At 48.7% G+C, this 21,138-nt stretch overlaps 1 protein-coding gene across 2 annotated transcripts in view; it reads right to left on the reverse strand.

The window, feature by feature from the left end:
* exoc6 (exocyst complex component 6) overlaps positions 1-21,138 on the reverse strand; it is a 70,021-nt gene that overhangs the window by 34,553 nt on the left and 14,330 nt on the right. For both annotated transcript variants that reach the window (XM_080466708.1, XM_080466709.1), the window contains exons 3-8: positions 19,532-19,579; positions 19,291-19,381; positions 9,699-9,744; positions 3,303-3,356; positions 1,307-1,457; positions 386-571 (exon numbers count right to left, since the gene is read on the reverse strand). In XM_080466708.1, coding sequence (XP_080322834.1) covers positions 386-571; positions 1,307-1,457; positions 3,303-3,356; positions 9,699-9,744; positions 19,291-19,381; positions 19,532-19,579 — 576 coding nt within the window. The remainder of the gene's footprint in view (positions 1-385; positions 572-1,306; positions 1,458-3,302; positions 3,357-9,698; positions 9,745-19,290; positions 19,382-19,531; positions 19,580-21,138) is intronic.

Raw genomic sequence — 21,138 nt, forward strand, 5'->3', positions numbered from 1 at the left:
AATCCAACTTATTGGAAACGGCTCCTGAGGTACAAGTTTTTGGAAACAGCACCCACTAATGGTAACCATGGTGTTTTCAGTGTTACTGCTGTGGTTTTCAAAACGTTCTTGAGTAAATGTGAAATTTTCCTAAAATGGAAACACAAAAACGACACATTTTCAATTGTTCACTACGGCGGCGGAGCACAGGCACTGGAGCGGCGTGTTCGTCGTCATGACCATGGATTCAGAGCGTTTTCAGAAAGTTCTGTTTTCACTGACTCCGAGCACCATCGTCATGGAAACGAACACAAAACAAGGAACGTTTTGAATTGTTAAAACTCTTCTACTCCTCATCTGGAAACAGGAGCTCCAAGTTTGTTCCTGACTTCCTGAGCGATCTGACCTCCTCGTCCCCGTCCCCGTCCTCGTCCTCCTCCTCTGTGGCCTCCTCGTCCAGCGGCGAGCCGTTGGGAGTGTGTGTGTGTGTTTGTGTGTGTGTCCGTCCATTCAGGCTGTACACAGGCCTGGTGTAGTGACACACTCCGGCCTGCTTGGCCACCGCACTGTTAAAGGTCCGGTGCTGCTGCGCCTGGCAGACAGAGAGGAGGAGCAGTGAGGAGGATCAGAGAGGAGGAGCAGAGAGGAGGAGCAAACAGGAGGAGGAGCAGACAGGAGGAGGAGCAGACAGGAGGAGGAGCAGAGAGGAGGAGCAGACAGGAGGAGCAGACAGGAGGAGCAGACAGGAGGAGCAGACAGGAGGAGAAGCAATGAGGAGGAGCAGAGAGGAGGAGCAGAATGGAGGAGCAAACAGGAGGAGGAGCAGACAGGAGGAGCAGACAGGAGGAGAAGCAATGAGGAGGAGCAGAGAGGAGGAGCAGAATGGAGGAGCAAACAGGAGGAGGAGCAGACAGGAGGAGGAGCAGACAGGAGGAGCAGACAGGAGGAGCAGACAGGAGGAGAAGCAATGAGGAGGAGCAGAGAGGAGGAGCAGAATGGAGGAGCAAACAGGAGGAGGAGCAGACAGGAGGAGGAGCAGACAGGAGGAGCAGACAGGAGGAGCAGACGGGAGGAGAAGCAATGAGGAGGAGCAGAGGGGAGGAGCAGAATGGAGGAGCAGAATGGAGGAGCAGTGAGGAGGAGCAGAATGGAGGAGCAGAGAGGAGGAGAAGCAATGAGGAGGAGCAGAGAGGAGGAGCAGAGAGGAGGAGCAGAAAGGTGGAGGAGCAGACAGGAGCAGAAGGAGGAGCAGAGAGGAGGAACAGACGGGAAGAGAAGCAATGAGGAGGAGAAGTGAGGAGGAGCAGAGAGGAGGAGCTGGTCAGACCTGTCTCATGGCCGTCTCTCCGACTTTGTCCGAGTGCTTGCGGATGCTCTCCAGGAAGTCCTTGAGGTCCGACATGGAGATCTGCTTGATCTCCTCTCGGAGCCGCGGCAGGTTTTCAGCCATGATCTGACAGAACCGGTACTGACTGACCCTGCAGGATCGAGAACACACACACACACACACACACACACACACACACACACACACACACACAGTCAGTAATAACAGAGAACGTTTGTGGCTGAGCCCCATTTTGGTCCCAAGTGCCGCTTCTCCTCTCAACGAAGTCAACAACTCAGTTTGTGGCTGAAGGAGAAACGGCAACAACAACCAGTAGTGAAGCACCGATCCACGTTGTTTCACTTCAGATCTGATCCCGATACCTGAATGTGGATATCTGCTGATACCTATACTATTCTGACATCAGAGCTCTGTTTGCTTTAATATTATCATTATTGTTGACTTTACATGAGGCTGTAATAAACTCCTCTCTACAGTAAAGTATGAAATGTACTAATGTATACATGTACTCTCTCAAAAGAAAACTTGAGGTGAGTATCAGGTCAGAAAAGGAAGCAGTACAAAGTATTTTAGTTCCATGTGGACAATGTGGGGGTCTGCATGACGTCATCATCTCATAATAAACTAGTTCTATCTTTAAAAGCTCAGAATGACTTTATTAATCCCTGGGGAAATTCTTGAGCAAGGCAGCAGCAACACAATGTTTCCAGCTCTAACGCAGCTCCAACCATTGGGACTATTTTCAGGGAGTTTAGCGTGGAGTAGGACGCAGCTTCACGGAGGTGTGAGTCGCCTGCTGACAGCCTGGAGGAGCTGCTGGTCATTGTTCTGATGTCAGTGCTGTTCTCCTCCGAGAGCTGGAGTTTGAAAACGCTGAGGTCTGGCTGCAGAGCGCCGCCCTGCTGGACTACGGCTTTGCTAACATCCATGTTGCTGCGTTGCTTTGCTAACATCCACGTTGCTGTGTTGCTTTGCTAACATTTACGTTGCTGTGTTGCTTTGCTAACATCCACATTGCTGTGTTGCTTTGCTAACATCCACGTTGCTGTGTTGCTTTGCTAACATCTACGTTGCTGTGTTGCTTTGCTAACATCTACGTTGCTGCGTTGCTTTGCTAACATCCACATTGCTGTGTTGCTTTGCTAACATCCACGTTGCTGCGTTGCTTTGCTAACATCCACGTTGCTGTGTTGCTTTGCTAACATCCACGTTGCTTTGTGGTGTTTTGAGTGTAAAATCCATCCAAACAGCAACATGTTGCCATGAAAAGTTGGCTAGCACAGTGCTACTTCCCTAGCCTGCTCGCTGGCTGCAAACTGTGGAATGGATTTCCTGACTCATTCCTCCTGGTCTCATTGAGACCCGCCTCCCTTCAGGAAATCCAGTCCACAGTTTGCAGCCAGCGAGCAGAGAAGCAGCAGGGAAACACTGGGGATCATTTCAGCAACATGAAGCAAACCAGACTACAGACTACAGCTGCAGCTACAGACTACGAGCCACACCGATCGGTCTTTGAGATCAGCATTGGAAGGCAGTGATCAGCATGCGCCATCACATTGTTTTCCAGGGGAATCAGCCAGTATTGATTGGTGGCCAACCGGTCGGAGCACCATTAATCGTGATGGATCAAAATCAATCCACAGCCGTGCCGTGATTAATCTGATTAGAAATTGTAATCATTTGGCAGCTGTTGGGTTTTCTCTGTAAAAGTGCCTTGAAATGACTGTGTTGTATTTGGCACTATATAAATAAAGTTACTACTGAATAGTTTCACCTACAGGTACTATTGTACCCGTCTGGTCCACTCAGGATGAATATGTATGTATGTGTCCCTTGAACTTATCTTAGATTGACACCCCGAGCGAAGAAGTCTATAAATTTGACACAGATTTGGTAGAATTAGAACCAAATAAAAGTGTTTGGAGAGGAAGAGAAGAATCCAAACATTTCTATGTGCTAGTCCTCCATAGCCTACCTGGGGATGTACACCTTCTCCAGCTGCTCCATGGTTTTCAGAGCAGCGTAGTATCTGTGGAGACAAACAGCGAGACTTGGGTTACCGTCCAAAACAAGACATGGTTGTCCTCCTACTGTCAAACCACAGTGACAACATCTCCAGTCCCCTGGTCCACTTTGGAGGTTTAGAGTCTGAGATGGAAAAAATTTTCACATTCAAACGTTAGAGTTGATGCAAACTGAAGTTCAATGGTGGGATTAAGAGATTACATTCATCTCTGATAACAAGCAGGAGCTCAGACAGACAGATTATGTCAATTCATTGGAAAGACTTCAGCTGCAGCGGCCCTGCGAGGTGCTATAAAGATATCAGTGAAGCAGACTTCAGGCGAACAGGTCACACTGGGAACAGCCGAAAACTGAAACTTGAAAACTGAGTTTCATCTTGAAATTCTGACCTAATAAACAGTTTAACACTTCATATATGAACAAAGGCCTGTTGTGAACAGGAACACTCAGGAACACCCAGGAACACTCAGGAACACCCAGGAACACCCAGGAACACCCAGGAACACTCAGGAACACTCAGGAAGAGGAACACCCAGGAACACCCAGGAACACCGAGGAACACCGAATGAACACCGAATGAACACTCAGGAACACTCAGGAACACCCAGGAACACCCAGGAAGAGGAACACTCAGGAACACCCAGGAAGAGGAACACTCAGGAAGAGGAACACTCAGGAAGAGGAACACTCGGGAACACTCAGGAACACCCAGGAAGAGGAACACTCAGGAACACTCAGGAACACCCAGGAACAGGAACACTCAGGAACACTCAGGAAGAGGAACACCCAGGAACACTCAGGAAGAGGAACACTCAGGAACACCCAGGAAGAGGAACACTCAGGAACACCCAGGAACACCCAGGAAGAGGAACACTCAGGAACACTCAGGAAGAGGAACACTAAGGAACACCCAGGAAGAGGAACACCCAGGAACACCCAGGAAGAGGAACACTCAGGAACACCCAGGAACACCCAGGAAGAGGAACACTCAGGAACACTCAGGAAGAGGAACACTCAGGAACACCCAGGAAGAGGAACACCCAGGAACACCCAGGAAGAGGAACACTCAGGAACACTCAGGAACACCCAGGAAGAGGAACACTTAGGAACACTCAGGAAGAGGAACACTCGGGAACACTCAGGAACACCCAGGAAGAGGAACACTCAGGAACACCCAGGAACAGGAACACTCAGGAACACTCAGGAAGAGGAACACTCAGGAACACTCAGGAACACTCAGGAAGAGAAACATTCAGGAACACCCAGGAACACTCAGGAAGAGGAACACTCAGGAACACTCAGGAAGAGGAACACTCGGGAACACTCAGGAAGAGGAACACTAAGGAACACTCAGGAACACTCAGGAAGAGGAACACTCAGGAAGAGGAACACTCAGAAACACTCAGGAAGAGGAACACTCAGGAACACTCAGGAAGAGGAACACTCAGGAAGAGGAACACTCAGAAACACTCAGGAACACTCAGGAAGAGGAACACTCAGGAACAGGAACACTCAAGAAGAGGAACACTCAGGAAGAGAAACACTCAGGAACACTCAGGAGCAGGAACACTCAGGAACACTCAGGAAGAGGAACACTCAGTAATACTCAGGAAGAGGAACACTCAGGAACAGGAACACTCAAGAAGAGGAACACTCAGGAAGAGGAACACTCAGGAACACTCAGGAGCAGGAACACTCAGGAACACTCAGGAAGAGGAACACTCAGTAATACTCAGGAAGAGGAACACTCAGTAATACTCAGGAAGAGGAACACTCAGGAACACTCAGGAGCAGGAACACTCAGTAATACTCAGGAAGAGGAACACTCAGGAACACTCAGGAACACCCAGAAACACTCAGGAAGAGGAACACTCAGGAACTCTCAGGAACACTCAGGAAGAGGCCAGAGGGAGCAGCGAGCAGCTTTAACCTTCTATTCATGCTGGTTTTCTCTGATGCACACACACGTGTCCATTAATGAATTGCACCTTTAAACACCCTGAACGTACACGGAACTAACGGAAGCACTGAAAACTATGGAGTTACCATGTTGGTCCACTAGTTGGCGCTGTTGTTAGTTTTAGTACTGAACACACACACACACACACACACACACACACACACACACACACACACACACACAGCAGAGAACAAGGAGCTCTAAACATGAACACTGGGAGAACACGGACATTCTAGTGGACAGACCACCAAGCTTGATCGTTATTATAGTGACTGTCAAAATAAAACTACCAAGTTTGATTGTTATTACGGTGACTGTCAAAATAAAACTACCAAGCTGGATAGTTATTATAGTGCCTGTCAAAATAAAACTACCAAGTCCAGGAGAACATGGACTGAGAGAACCAGGACCAGGACCATAGAGACGAAGCCCGAGCATTTTCAGAAAGTTGTGTTTTCTCCCGTGTTCATGACAACGTTGTCCAGGAGAACATGGACTGGGAGTCATGACACCAAGAAAGGAAACTTTGTTCTGATTGGCTCTACTGAGCATGTGCAGAACTACTAGTTACTACCAACGTGGTGACCAGGACCAGGACCATTTTTTCAGCTGTCTACACAGAGACAGAGCCTGAGCATTTCAGGAAAGTTGTATTTTCCCCCATTTCCAGAGTAAGAGCGTGTTCACAAAGTTCCACCTTGGTGGTCATTCTCAGAAAGTTGAGAAAGACTCTGTGCACTGTTGTTGTGAAAACGGACCCAAAGCACAATGAAACCATGATGTAAACAGGCCCTCAGAGTGAAGACCATAAACCCCCCCCCCCAATCTTTATTCCTTTAACTGGGTCACGTTCTGACGGTTCCAGCACTAGACCCAGGATGTGGTAGCCACCAGTACAGTAGCCTGCGTCTGCAGGATTTGGTCTCGGTCCGACTGGGTTCAGGCTGAGGTCAGTGTGCTGAGCTCCCATCATTAGGCTGATAGGCCGGCGGTGAGGGGATCTAATTGGTCGGTCAGTGAGTGTAAAATGTGTTGTATACAAACGAACAGAAGACACTCTCACAAAGTGCACAGTGAAAAGGGTTGTCAGAGTGCAGAGCACCAGGCCCCAGCACAAAGACCGCGAGTGGCAGGACGGCGAGGAGAATGTGACCTGAGCAGTGGCACATACACAACACGTGGTGACCATGCAAACTCCCCCCACGTCACGATAACAGGCCATGTCATTAGTGTTTAAAGACTGCACACACACGCTAATCCCACAAGGGGGGCCGCCATGGTCTAATTGCCTTGGATTGGCCGCAGGCAGAGCCGCGGTGAGGGGGCCTTGTTGTGAACAAGGGCACACTGAGGGTCAATTGTCCTTCCACTGAATGCTCTCTTCCTTTGGTGCACGGTAATGAACAAGAAGAGGTCATTATTGTCCTGTCCAGAGTGAGCCCCCCCCCCCACCCCCTTTCATGCAGACAGGCATGTCAATACAGCCAAACACCAAGTTCACCGGGGAAGTGCGCACTTCAATCAGAGCCGCTGCGCTGGAGGAGGAACACTGCATCATTAATGCAGGAGGAACTCACACTGGTTCTCCTTTTTCAATTCAGTGAAGACTTAAGGCCACAAAGCAAAACCAGGTTTTCATCTAGTTCCATACTAAAATACTACGGACTGACAGTCAGGGTGAAGTAGGGCCGTAATAACCTTTACATTTCAAACATTTTCTTTTTGGTGGTTCAGAGTGTATGTGATGAAAATGTCTTTTATATATATATATATGTCTTGTAATATCTTCAACTAAACACTTACTATAGAAAACGACTCTAATCTCAACATGAAGCCAATTTCAATGAAACGTCCAGAAACTTCTCCTGCCGCTGTTGCATTGTGGGAGTTTTGGTTTTTTCTACCCACAGGTCCAGCAGAGGAACATGGCCACCACTGTGGAGAAGCTCCAGCTCTGTATTCCAGGTACCAGTGCTGCTTTGTGTCTCTCATGCTCACAGTTCTGTTCCTACTATGGTGGAACCAGCAGCGTCAAACTCACGTCAGTCCAGGTTCCACTAACTGTCCAGCTTCATGCTGAGTGGGCCGGACCGCTAAGATAGAGCCACAGTAACCGTGAAAATAAACTTCAAAGTTTGTATATGTGATGAAAATGTCTTGATTTTCACCAAATCAAATCATTACTTGTCGCTGTTGCATTGTGGGAGTTTTTACAGACCCCCCCCTGACATGAGGGCTTTGAGGCTTGTTTGATAGCATCCAGGAAGCTACTGTCTCTCTGTCCGTCTGTCCCCCTTCTACCTTTCTGGGGTCATACCACGTGTTTGACAAGGCAGTGGGGTTCTGAAACTACAGTACACAAGCTCCCTCTAGTGGTATGAACAGGAGAGTAATCAATATTTACTGAAAAACGTGTTGGAGTAAGAATCATCATTGTCTGTTCATGTTGTCTGAGCAGTGGAGAGCTCGAAGACCATTTCAGAATTCTTATGAGTCACTGTCACCGACAGCTCAAACAATAAAGGTGTCAGAGTAAAGATTTACAAGAAAGACAAGATGAAAAATAACTGAAAGAAACTGCAGTGTACATTAATAACACAAGGACAAACGACCATGATGAAAAGATACAATAATGTGATGATAAGTTATTTTAAAGTATCTGATGTGATGGTCTTTCTGTCAGATTCCTGTTTCCAACACCGTGTGACACATTGCTGGTCCGGTAGCTTCCACACGGTTAGTAACCTAACACAGTATCTGTGTACCTCTGAACTTTCTAATGCTACCCAAAAATACAACTACACAACTACACTACCCAACATTACAAAATACAACTGCACTACCCAAAAATACAACTACACTACCCAACAATATAACTACACTACCCAACAATACAAAAACACAACTACAATACCCGACATTACAAAACTACAACTACACTACCCAACAATACAACTACACTACCCAACAATACAAAAACACAACTACAATACCCAACAATACAAAACTACAACTACACTACCCAAAAATACAACTACACTACCCAACAATACAAAAACACAACTACAATACCCAAAAATACAAAAACACAACTACACTACCCGACAATACAAAAATACAACTACACTACCCAAAAATACAAAAATACACTCCACAACACAACTACACTACCCAACAATACAACTACACTACCCAACAATACAAAAGCACAACTACACAACCCAAAAATACAACTACACTACTCAAAAAAACAGAAATACACCCCACAACCCAAAACACAACTACACTACCCAACAATACAAAAGCACAACTACACTACCCAAAAATACAACTACAATACCCAACAATACAAAAGCACAACTACACTACCCAAAAATACAAAAACACAACTACACTATCCAAAACACAAGTACATTACCCAAAAATACAACAACACTACCCAAAATACAACTGCGCTACCCAAAAATACAACTACACTACCCAACAATACAAAAATACAACTACACAACCCAACAATACAAAAATACAACTACAAAACCCAAAAATACAACTACACTACCCAAAAATACATAGGCACAACTACACTACCCAAAAATACAAAAACACAACTACACTACCCAAGGCCACATGTGCCACGTCAGGCAACACTAGGCCACATGGGCCACACAGGACCAAGCCAGGGCCACATCAGGCCACATGGGCCACATCAGGCTATACCAGGCCAGATGGGCCACGTCAGGCCACGTGGGCCACATCAGGCCACGTCAGGCCACGCCAGGCCATTTGGGCCACATGGGCCCATACCAGGCCACATCAGGCCACAAGGGCCATGTCAGGCCACATGGGCCACACCAGGACACATGGGGCCATATCAGGCCACATCAGGCCATACCAGGCCACATCAGGCCACATGGGACTCGTCAGGCCATACCAGGCCGCAAGGGCCATGTCAGGCCATACCAGGCCACATGGGCCACGTCAGGCCATACCAGGCCACGTCAGGCCATACCAGGCCACGTCAGGCCATACCAGGCCACATGGGCCACGTCAGGCCACATGGGCCATGTCAGGCACGTCAGGCAACATGGGCCACGTCAGGCCATACCAGGCCACATCAAGCCCGCCACTGCTTTCCATCTACAAACAACTGTAAGCAGCACTGGAAACCCTGTGGCTCAAACACTGTCAGATAGATAGAACGCTCATGCAAACACAGACAGACAGACAGACAGACAGACAGACAGACGGACAGACGGACAGACGGGCAGACGGGCAGGCGGGCAGGCGGGCAGGCGGGCAGGCGGGCAGGCGGGCAGGCGGGCAGGCGGGCAGGCGGGCAGGCGGGCAGGCGGGCAGGCAGGCAGGCAGGCAGGCGGCTGAGATTACCTTTTGGACTCCAGCTGCTCCTTCAGTTTGCTGTACATTTCGAGCACTGCAGAGGACGAGACAGGAGCAGAGATGTTAGTTCAAACATCATGACTGAGTGGTGCAGGTCCGAGGCCACCTGAGGTCAACAGGTCAATGGAGAGTCGCCAGGTCGCACTGCTCACACACATTCATTCATAAAACAGCTCATCTGCTGAAGGTTCATTGGTAGGAGCATCATGAATGAGGATACATTCCCAGTAATCTCAATGTTTTCAAGTTTCACAGACATAAATATTATCTCAGATATTCCTGAGGCCTGTACTACGAACCAGAGGCCTGTACTACGAACCTGATCAATATCCAGGATCTCTGTTCCCTGGTTTACTGATCCAGATGTGACTGATCCTGATCACCATTACTACCAAGCAGGTTATCAACTCTCTGGTTCAACACAGACCAGGTGTGAGCGTTCACGTGAAAGGGGCGGAGCTTGCAGCGTCTGACCAATCACACACAGAGAAACTCTGTGCAGTTTACAGATTACTGAAGGAGCAGTTAATCTCTGAGATTATGAAGAATTCAAACTCATCCAGCAGCTCAAAGCAACACTGCTGCTGCAGCCAAAGCCAGAACCTTCCTGACTTGGTGAGATTAGAGCAGATTAATTTCTCAGTGATATAAAGGAACAGCACTGTGATCACTCACTTTCACTTTATTCCAGCAGAAAGGTTCCAGGCCGAGCTTCCTCACTGCTCTTCTTTTACTTTACATTCTCCATCACTTGTTCTGAGGCGGAGGTTCTCTTGTGTTTACTGTTGGAATATTAATTCATCACCATGACGACACCAGTAGTTCTGGTTCCATAAATTCATGGTTCTGCAGTTCTGTCAGGTGTGATCATGAACCTCATTATTCCAGATCAACCCTCATGGAGATAAACAGACCTGGAACAAGTCAAGAACAAGAACAAGAACCTCCTTCAGAGCCTCAGAGACCAGGATTTATTTTATTATGTCTAAAGATTGTTCTAGATTAATTTATCATCTCCTCTCTGCTGCAGCTCAAAGCTGAACCTGCCCACCAATCACCATCATTTAAGAATGGGCGGGGCATTGTCCAAGAGATCTGATTGGTCAGTAGGCGGAGCTCTGACCTCTTATCCAGAATATATCCTGCTCCAGAGCAGGTTAGTGTGCGCTCTTGAGCGCACCGTCATGCCCGGAACGGAGCGCTCTTGAATGCACCGTCATGCCCGGAGCGGTGCGCCTTTCCTCTCTCCGCTGGCGGAGAGAGCCGGTGCTGGGAGCGCGCGCACAGCGCTGTCAATGTTGTGGTAAAGATCAACTCCAGAAACTGTTTCCCGGGTCCCTGGACATGCTTCCCTGCTGTAGGCAAACGAGGGTGCACACTCTTTGCCTACACGTCACACAGACACACACACGCTTACCTGCGGCTGGAACTGTCAAACCGAGGTACTTCCGGGTTCTCGGTTAAGAGCGTCTAGTGGCGCGCAAAAGAAACGGGGTTATACCATTATGGTGCGTATAATTGGTATACCCTATGGTAACGGGCTTAAACCGGCCTGGGGAAAACCGGTATAAAAAGGGCTTTCCCTATGTACAATTATGTGAATGTTTATATTTGCTTGCAGAACGTTTGTTTGTCATTTACTTAAATTGTGTAAAAAAACCCTGGAATAGATAGTTGGTTTGCCCGAGGGAGGGGCTAATAGTATAAAGGAGAGCTCTGCTCACTTAAACGGGGCTGTCGCTGAGCCTAGGAGGATGGTGGGTTGTCGAGCTGTGAATAAGAAAGTCAATGTCCTCTACAGAATTATTTGTTTGTTTGTTTTGTTCTAGTTTAAATACTGCACTGTAAATAGGAGCACTTTGGTGTAAATAAAAACCACCCCAAACTGCAGTTTGCCGACTGGCCATCATGTTTTTGCATCGTTATGAGGACTTTCTTGGAGGGACAGCAGAGGCGAGAGGAAGGGTTTCTGGCTGAGCTAAGAGGACTCCGTGCTTCATTCCCAGACAGGAGGCCAGTAGCACCGAGCCCGCCATCAGCCAGGACCACGGCGTCATCCGAGGAGTCATCACTGAGCCATAGGCTGGACCTGCCTACACCACTTCCTCGGCAGCGCTACAGTTCACCCGTGGAGGCTCCAAGTGTAAGGGTGAGCAGTGGTGCAGAACTCCCTAGGCCAGAGACCAGACCCTATCGTGACCCCAAGATACCACAGTTTATGGACGGAGAAGACATTGAAAATTACCTGCTTTGCTTTGAGCGTAGATTGAGTGGGCGTGTCGTCTGGTGCCTCTACTCACGGGGAAAGCACTAGAGGCCTACACAGCCATGGACGAGGAGAGGGCTCACTCGTACCCGGACCTGAAGGCAGCTCTCCTGTGCAAGTTTGACGTCTCACCGGAGTCAGCGGTTCCGGTCCACGGCCGTTCCACCCGGAGAAAACCCGACAGAGACCTACCACCGCTTAAAGGGCTTCTACCGGCGGTGGATCCGGCCGGAGCAGCACACCAAGGAGCAGATGGGCGAGCAGATCATCCTGGAGCAGCTTCTTCGTGTCCTGCCGGTGGACATTCGCACCTGGGTGAAGGAGCATGAGCCAACGGATGGGCTAGCTGCGGCCAAGCTGGCGGTGCAGTACCTCAACGCACAAAGGGGAGGCCCAACTGCATACCACGGTGGTCCCGGTGGTCCCGGTCGTCAGCCGTCTTCACAGCCCAGACCAGCAACCAGAACCAACCCACATCTGCCTGGAGAACCCCGGCCTGCACCCAGACCTCGCAGTCCCGGTAAGGAGTTCATCTGTTTTTACTGCCAGCAGCCAGGCCACAAAGCATCGCTATGTCCCATCAGAAAAACTAAATTTAACGGTGCCTGTTACACGCCCCGTGCTGAGGATGTTCGTGCTGTTGGGCAGTAGCAGCGTTATAAAGACATTATTATAAATGGGGACCCTGTGACGGCGTTGATTGACTCTGGTAGCTTCCTGACGCTGGTCCGAAGGGATTTAGTGCCAACGGGCATTGTGGACTATAACATACAAAAAGACATCTTGTGTGTGCATGGTGATAGCCATTCCTACCCGACGGCTGAACTGACTGTGGTGGTGAATGAACAAGCCTATTTGAGGACTGTGGGAGTTGTTGAAATGTTGCCAGTCGCTGCCATTCTGGGATGGGACTTACCCGTACTGCTGGACGTTCTGCTGGAAGCGGGGGACCAAGACATTGACTGTGGTCGGGGTTTGCTGGGTCAGGTGATCACCCGTGCCCAGGCCAGAGCGAGGGTGCCGTCTGTCCCAGAGCAGGAAAAGGGGCCCGATCTTGAACCCTTCTCAAAACTGGACAGTAGTTTGTTTGAGGGGGGCACAAAGGGCCAGAAGAAGTCTCGGCGTCAGCGGCGTTTTGAAAAGCATCTGCAAACCAGGGAACCAGATTGGAAGGATGGGGGGAAAAATGACTTGTGGAATGTTCCAGGGGACATTGGGGCCTTGCAGAGAGGGGATGAGACTCTAAAACCGCTGTTTGCTAAAGTGGTTGGGGGGCTGGACATGGCAAAGTGGGACAAAGAATGCTATGCTATGGACAGTGATGTTTTGTATGCAGTGGCTGAGGGGGTTAAGCGCCTTGTGGTTCCGGGTTCATGTCGATCGATGATAATGCACTTGGCCCACACCTTGCCATGGGCTGGTCACCTTGGTCGCAACAAAACATACTTGCGAATAGCCTCCAGATTTTATTGGCCTTCTATGTACACAGATGTTAAAACGTATTGCCAAACCTGTCCCATCTGCCAGAAAACCTGCTATGTCCGTCAGTCAGACCGTGCCTACCTCCAACCATTGCCTGTAATCTCCACTCCATTTAGGCGTATAGCCATGGACATTGTTGGCCCACTAGTACGAAGCAGCAGAGGGCACCAGTACATTCTGGTGGTCTGCGATTATGCAACACGTTTTCCAGAGGCTTTCCCCTTGCACACCATCACTGCCCCGGCAGTGCTACGTTGTCTTGTCCAGTTGTTTTCCAGGGTTGGCGTGCCGGACGAGATCGTAACGGACCAGGGGACCAACTTCACCTCCAGACTCCTGCAGCTCTTCCATCGACAGCTGGGGATTTCTGCACTGAAGACCACCCCGTACCACCCTTAGACGGATGGCCTGGTCGAGCGGTTCAACCAAACGCTGAAAAAGATGCTGCAGAAGTTCGTGGCCGACACCGGGCGAGACTGGGACCAGTGGCTGACCTTCCTCCTGTTTGCTCACCGGGAGGTCCCTCAAGCTTCCACAGGTTTCTCCCCATTCGAGTTGCTGTATGGCTGTGATGTCCAGGGGCCATTGGACCTGCTGTTAAAGACCTGGGAGGCTCCTGCAACCAGCGCCAGTGATTGCAGTGTGGTCCAGTTCGTGTTGGAGATGAGGGACCGCCTGGCAAAGTACCGAGATGAGGCAGAGGTCAACCTGCTTGAGGCCCAGCAGGTCCAGAAAAAGTGGTACGACCGACAGGCCAGACACAGAGAGTTCCAGTCAGGCCAAAAGGTGCTTCTGCTCCTGCCATCCTCCAGCCACAAAGCTGCTTGCGAAGTGGCAGGGGCCATACACCGTCCTCAGGAAGATGGGCCCTGTGACCTACGAGACCCACCATCCGGACAAGAAAAAGGCAAAGCAGATTTATCACGTCAACCTGTTGAAGGAGTGGAAGGAGGCTCCAGTCCAGGTTCCTGTGGCCTCCCTGCTGGTGACCCAGGTGGACAGTGAAGGGGAGGAGGAGCCGTCCCTAACCAACCTCAACCAGTCTGCTGAACCAGCGCTGAACCATCTGACAGGTGTCCAGTCCAACCAGCTGGGCCAGGTGTTCCAGCGAGTCTCCAAGCTGTTCGTGGTCAACCCGGGAAAGACTGACCCTGCCGAGCACACCATCATCCTCAAAGACAAGGGGCCAGTACGCCGGAGGTCCTACCGTGTGCCACAACACCTGGTGGCAAAGCTCCAGGAGGAGGTAGAGGAGATGCAGCGCTTGGGGGTGATTGAGCCGTCGCAGTCCGAGTGGTGTAGCCCGGTGGTCATTGTGGCGAAGAAGGATGGCTCACTGCGCATCTGCATCGACTTCAGACAACTCAACGCAATGTCGCAGTTCGATGCCTACCCAATGCCCCGGATCGACGATCTGTTGGAGAAGATTGGTCGAGCTAGGTTCATTACCACCCTTGACCTCTGTAAGGGATACTGGCAGGTACCCCTTGAATCATTGAGTCGACCTTACACTGCTTTCCAGACACCTGCAGGTCTCTTCCAGTTCACTGTGATGCCCTTTGGCCTCCATGGAGCACCAGCCACCTTCCAGAGACTGATGGACCGTGTCCTGCGGGGGTGTGAAGACTGCAGTGCTGCCTACCTGGACGATGTGGTCATTTTCAGTAACACCTGGGAGGAGCACCTGCATCATCTGGAGCGAGTCCTTGGCCAGATCCAACAGGCGGGCCTGACACTGAATCCTGCCAAGTGTCAGTGGGCCAAAGAGGAGGCGCTGTACCTAGGCTACCGGCTGGGACAAGGCAAGGTCAGACCACAGGTGGACAAAGTCGAGGCCATCCGCAGCTGCCCACGTCCGCGCACAAAGAAGGAGGTGAGGTCCTTCTTGGGCTTAGCCGGCTGGTACAGGAGATTCGTCCCACAGTTTGCCACCATTGCTGCCCCTCTGACGGCGCTGACAGCGAAGGACCAGAGGAATCCCGTCACCTGGAATGAGGAATGCGAGACTGCATTCCGAACCCTCAAGGTCAGCTTGTGCTCATCGCCAGTGTTGAGAAGTCCAGACTTCAGCCAGCGGTTCTTGGTCCAGACTGATGCCTCTGCAGTGGGCCTGGGGGCAGTCCCGGCCCAAGGTAAACCTGGGGAAGAACAACCGGTGCTGTACCTGAGCCGCAAGCTGCTACCACGGGAGACCAGGTACTCAACGGTGGAGAAGGAGGGCCTGGCTATCAAATGGGCCCTGGAGAGCTTGAGGTACTACCTGCTGGGGAGGGAGTTCGACTTGGAGACTGACCATCGGGCTCTGACGTGGATGGACTCCATGAAAGACCACAACAGCTGTCTGACCCGCTGGTACCTCTCCCTCCAGCCATTCAAGTTTCAGATTAAGTATAGAGCTGGCAAGACAAACGTTGTGGCAGATTATCTCTCCAGGTTGCCGCACATCGCCAACCTCGGGGAGGAGGGGGATAATGTGACGGAGCGCTCTTGAGCGCACCGTCATGCCCGGAGCGGTGCGCCTTTCCTCTCTCCGCTGGCAGAGAGAGCCGGTGCTGGGAGCGCGCGCACAGCGCTGTCAATGTTGTGGTAAAGATCAACTCCAGAAACTGTTTCCCGGGTCCCTGGACATGCTTCCCTGCTGTAGGCAAAGGAGGGTGCACCCTCTTTGCCTACACGTCACACAGACACACACACGCTTACCTGCGGCTGGAACTGTCAAACTGAGGTACTTCCGGGTTCTCGGTTAAGAGCGTCTAGTGGCGCGCAAAAGAAACGGGGTTATACCATTATAGTGCGTATAATTGGTATACCCTATGGTAACGGGCTTAAACCGGCCTGGAGAAAACCGGTATAAAAAGGGCTTTCCCTATGTACAATTATGTGAATGTTTATAATTGCTTGCAGAATGTTTGTTAGTCATTTACTTAAATTGTGTAAAAAAACCCTGGAATAGATAGTTGGTTTGCCCGAGGGAGGGGCTAATAGTATAAAGGAGAGCTCTGCTCACTTAAACGGGGCTGTCGCTGAGCCTAGGAGGATGGTGGGTTGTCGAGCTGTGAATAAGAAAGTCAATGTCCTCTACAGAATCATTTGTTTGTTTTGTTTGTTTGTTTTGTTCTAGTTTAAATACTGCACTGTAAATAGGAGCACTTTGGTGTAAATAAAAACCACCCCAAACTGCAGTTTGCCGACTGGCCATCATTTTTTTGCATCGTATTCTCTTTTTGAAAACTGGACCCGTGACAGTTAGACTTTCAGTGTCAGTTACCATGGTGATTTATCGTAGTGAAAAGTGAGCGAGAGTCTGTCACGGGGTCCACCCAACAACCTTCCCAAAATGGGAAAAACGATGGCGTAGTCGTCAGCTATGTTGTTTTTTTCTATTTTATTTTTCAGGCCTCTCCAAAACAGTGAATCATAATATTTACAAAGTGCAAAACAAACGGAAAAAAAATACCCAAATAGGAAAATAAACAAAGCAAAGAAAACTCTATATACAAATCTGTACAGGTTTATATACATAAGAGTTAATCCTCAACTTCAGGATATAAGAATAACGCTCCACAGATCAGTACTTGTCACTACCTCTCTAACCAGAGTCCAACTCCCATCATCAGGCCCAGCGCGGCCCGTTTTATTCGCTTAGCCCCTCCCACTGGGCGTAACCTTTTGCGGACAAAAGTTATTATTTTTTCTTAAACCCAAATCCTAATACATAAGTAAATATATTTTCTATAATTTATCTTAGCAATAATTAACTATAAATTACCCCTTACTGACAGGATTATGCCCTCCCACAATAACCCCTCAGTAACCCCGGCAATAAAGTTTTAAAGAAAATAAATAATAATAGTGTTCACGTGACTGCGAAACCTTCCGGGCCCAAACCATTTAAGCTGACTGGTGGTATTACCCGGGTTCGCCAGTCACCCTGCAGGCGCGTCACAGCCGGCTGCCCTCCGCCTCACTGGAAGGTGAGTAAAGGTGTGTGTGTGTGTGTGTGTGTGTGTGTGTGTGTGTGTGTGTGTGTGTGTGTGTGTGTGTGTGTGTGTGTGTGTGTGTGTGTGTGTGTGTGTGTGTGTGTGTGTGTGTGTGTGTGTGTGTGTGTGTGTGTGTGTGTGTGTGTGTGAATGTATGCGAGAGAAATCGTACCACTACAAGTGTGCACCCTTGGTCACGATACTGACAAAAGAGGGAAACTGGCTTGTATGTGAGTGCAGGTTATTGCAGAGTAGGTAAGTGAGTGGTTGTCCGTGTGTGTGTCCGGGTGTGGGTGTGTGTGCGTGTGCGCGCATTACGCGGCGGGTGCGCCGCAATGATATGCGCCACGTCAGCACGCGTGATGGAGCCGCTCCATCACAGAGTCGTAGTACAGAAAACCAGACTTAATCCTTGAAGTTATCTCGATAAGAGAAAACCCAGGTTTAATCCTGAAGGTAACTCGATAAGAGAAAACCAGAGTTAATCCTTGAAGTTACCTGTATAAGAGAAAATCCAGTAGTAAATTCATACTCTAATGGAAATTTACTTTTCTACTTTAAAAGCTGCAACACAATATGACAACACCACATGACAACACAACAACACAACATGGCAAGACCACACAACACCACACGACAACAGATGCCAACACAACACAACATGACAACACCACATGACACAACACAACACCACACGACAACAGATGAGAACACAACAGGACAACACCACATGACAACAGACGACAACACAACATGACAACAACACATAAAACAACACAACACTACATGACACAACACAACATCACAACACCACATGACACAAAAACACAACATCACAACACAATAACACAACATGACAACACCACATGACACAACAACACAACATGACATGGCACAACACCACACGACAACAGACGACAACATAAAACCACATAACACAACAACACAACATGACAACACCACATGACACAATACACCAACACCACACGACAACACAACATGACGAAACATGACAATACAACATGACAACACCACATGACACAACACCACATGACATGACACAACACAACATACCACACAACACAGCACCACATGACAACACAATATAACAACACACAACATAACATTACACAACAACACAACATATCACAACACCACACCACAACATAACACCACACGACAACACCACATGAAACAACACAACATGACAACACCACATGACACAACACAATAACACCACATGACACAGTACACCAACACCACATGACTACACAAAATGACAAAACATGACAACACAACATGACACAACACGACACCACAACATATCACAACACCACACGACACAACACAACACAACAACACAACATGACAACACCACATGACACAACACAACACAACATGACAACATCACATGACAACACATCATCACACAACACCACACCACAACACCACAACACAACACATTACAACAACACCACAACATAACACCACACGACAACACAACACCACACTGAGGCGAGCTGAGATCTGGTGATGCTGCCATGACAGTAGCTTCCTGAATGCTATCAAACTAGCCTCAAAGCCCTCATGTCAGGGGGGGTCTGTAAAAACTCCCACAATGCAACAGCGACAAGTAATGATTTGATTTGGTGAAAATCAAGACATTTTCATCACATATACAAACTTTGAAGTTTATTTTCACGGTTACTGTGGCTCTATCTTAGCGGTCCGGCCCACTCAGCATGAAGCTGGACAGTTAGTGGAACCTGGACTGACGTGAGTTTGACGCTGCTGGTTCCACCATAGTAGGAACAGAACTGTGAGCATGAGAGACACAAAGCAGCACTGGTACCTGGAATACAGAGCTGGAGCTTCTCCACAGTGGTGGCCATGTTCCTCTGCTGGATCCGACAGCGGATCACCTCCTCCGTCTGGGCCGTAACCTGAGGAGAGGCAGGACACAGTCCCAGGAGACGATGAGGCCACCACGGCTGACCGGCAGGTTAAACAACGGTCTGAGGTCTTCACGGTTAATGAGCCTGCACACGTTCCGACAGGACAACAAAAAGCTCCGCACACAAACATGCTCTTACCTCCCTTCCAGCTTCTTGGAGTCTTCGGTTAGTGTCTGTCACTTGACCCTTTGAAAACAAAGAGCAACATCAGGTGAACTCAGATCTTGTCAAGAACAGCTTCTTCACTCCTGTTTGACGGTAAATGCTCGATTCCCACCGTCTGTTAAAAGACACCAGTTCCTTCACAGCCATGTCCACAGCTGACTGACAATGTAATGGAAAGATTGGAAACACTATGAAATCTTCTCCCCACCTTTTATATGAAAATATATAGATTTTTATACTCAATCCATTTGCATTAAATAAAAGGAAACACTTTGAATTGTCAGTAGTTATAGGTCAGTTTGCTAAGATTATGTTGAGCTCTCTGTGGCTTCTGAACATTACATCTTCACATTTTACAATTATTTCCACATCCTTCCGAGTCATTTGAAGTAAAAACAAGAAACGAACGGTCTGTTATACTGCTTGTGTCAGAGTCCTGGAAGACAATACCTTTGATTTGTCAAATTTCCTGAACTTCCTGAATGAAAGTGTTTGCACAAAGCTTGAAAACCGTCTGATGCAAACTCCTCAGTTATCTCAATATATGAGTGTGTATTTTTATTCTGCATGACCAACCTGCACAGGAAATATGAACACAGCTTGCTTTATAAGTCTGCCACCCGGGATAGGAGAATTATGTGTGAACTGGAAAAGTGTGATTAGTGAGGGGAAACTTTTTGACAAAACGGGTGCTTCTGCATGTTCTGGATGTTTCCTGGGGTCTTCTGTGAGCCATTTGAAAGCTGAATGCTGTTTGAGGGTACAGGAGCTCTTGGATGGTGGCAGCACCATGCATGTCATCAGACCCCTGTCTTCCTGTCTGCCCCCTCTCTTCCTGCCCTCTCCATTCCCTCTCTTCCTCCGTGGCTGCAGCTGGTCAGCCTTGTAATCAGCTCATTGTCCATGAGGGGGCAAGGACAAAAGCAGGCAAATTCATATTAACCAGGCAGCGGGGACCTGAACTCCTCGCCGGTGCACTGGGCCTTTCATGGGGTTTAATGGCTTGTGACAGGCCCTTTCTCACAGATTCAGTGACAAACTTCTCGATTCTGGACGGGGATTTTTGAACTCTCGGCTCTTGTCACACGGCTGAGAGCCATGACCCAATTGACCAGTCAGGTTTTTGATGACAAGTCTTATAACAGAGGAGCTCCCAAATGAGGGGAATAAACTACATAATCACTCTATTTTCTCCAGACAGCAAGAGCCCAGTGCTGGAGCCAGAGCACTGGACACCTACAGACAGGGACATTTCTACAAACTGAGCTGTATCTTTAAAACAACAAGATGCTCCAGCAGTCATGCAGCAGGGAGTAGAACCTAGTGCCGTCACGATACCAGCATTTTGGTATCGATACCGATACCACCATGTAGGTTGATACTTGTCGATACTTTTCCAAAAAAAAGAAAACACAAGAAATGTCATTAAATTCAGCCTGTCTTCAGTAGGACCAATGTCTTTAGATGGTTTGTTACTATGCAGTAATCTTTATAACATTAAATGGCTAAAATTTAATATTTTCATATTATATTCTTGTATATTATTATATTTATAATACTAATATTTATAATAGCTTATA

The sequence above is a fragment of the Lipophrys pholis genome, assembly GCF_963383615.2.
Source record: "Lipophrys pholis genome assembly, chromosome: 1".
NCBI lineage: Eukaryota > Metazoa > Chordata > Actinopteri > Blenniiformes > Blenniidae > Lipophrys > Lipophrys pholis.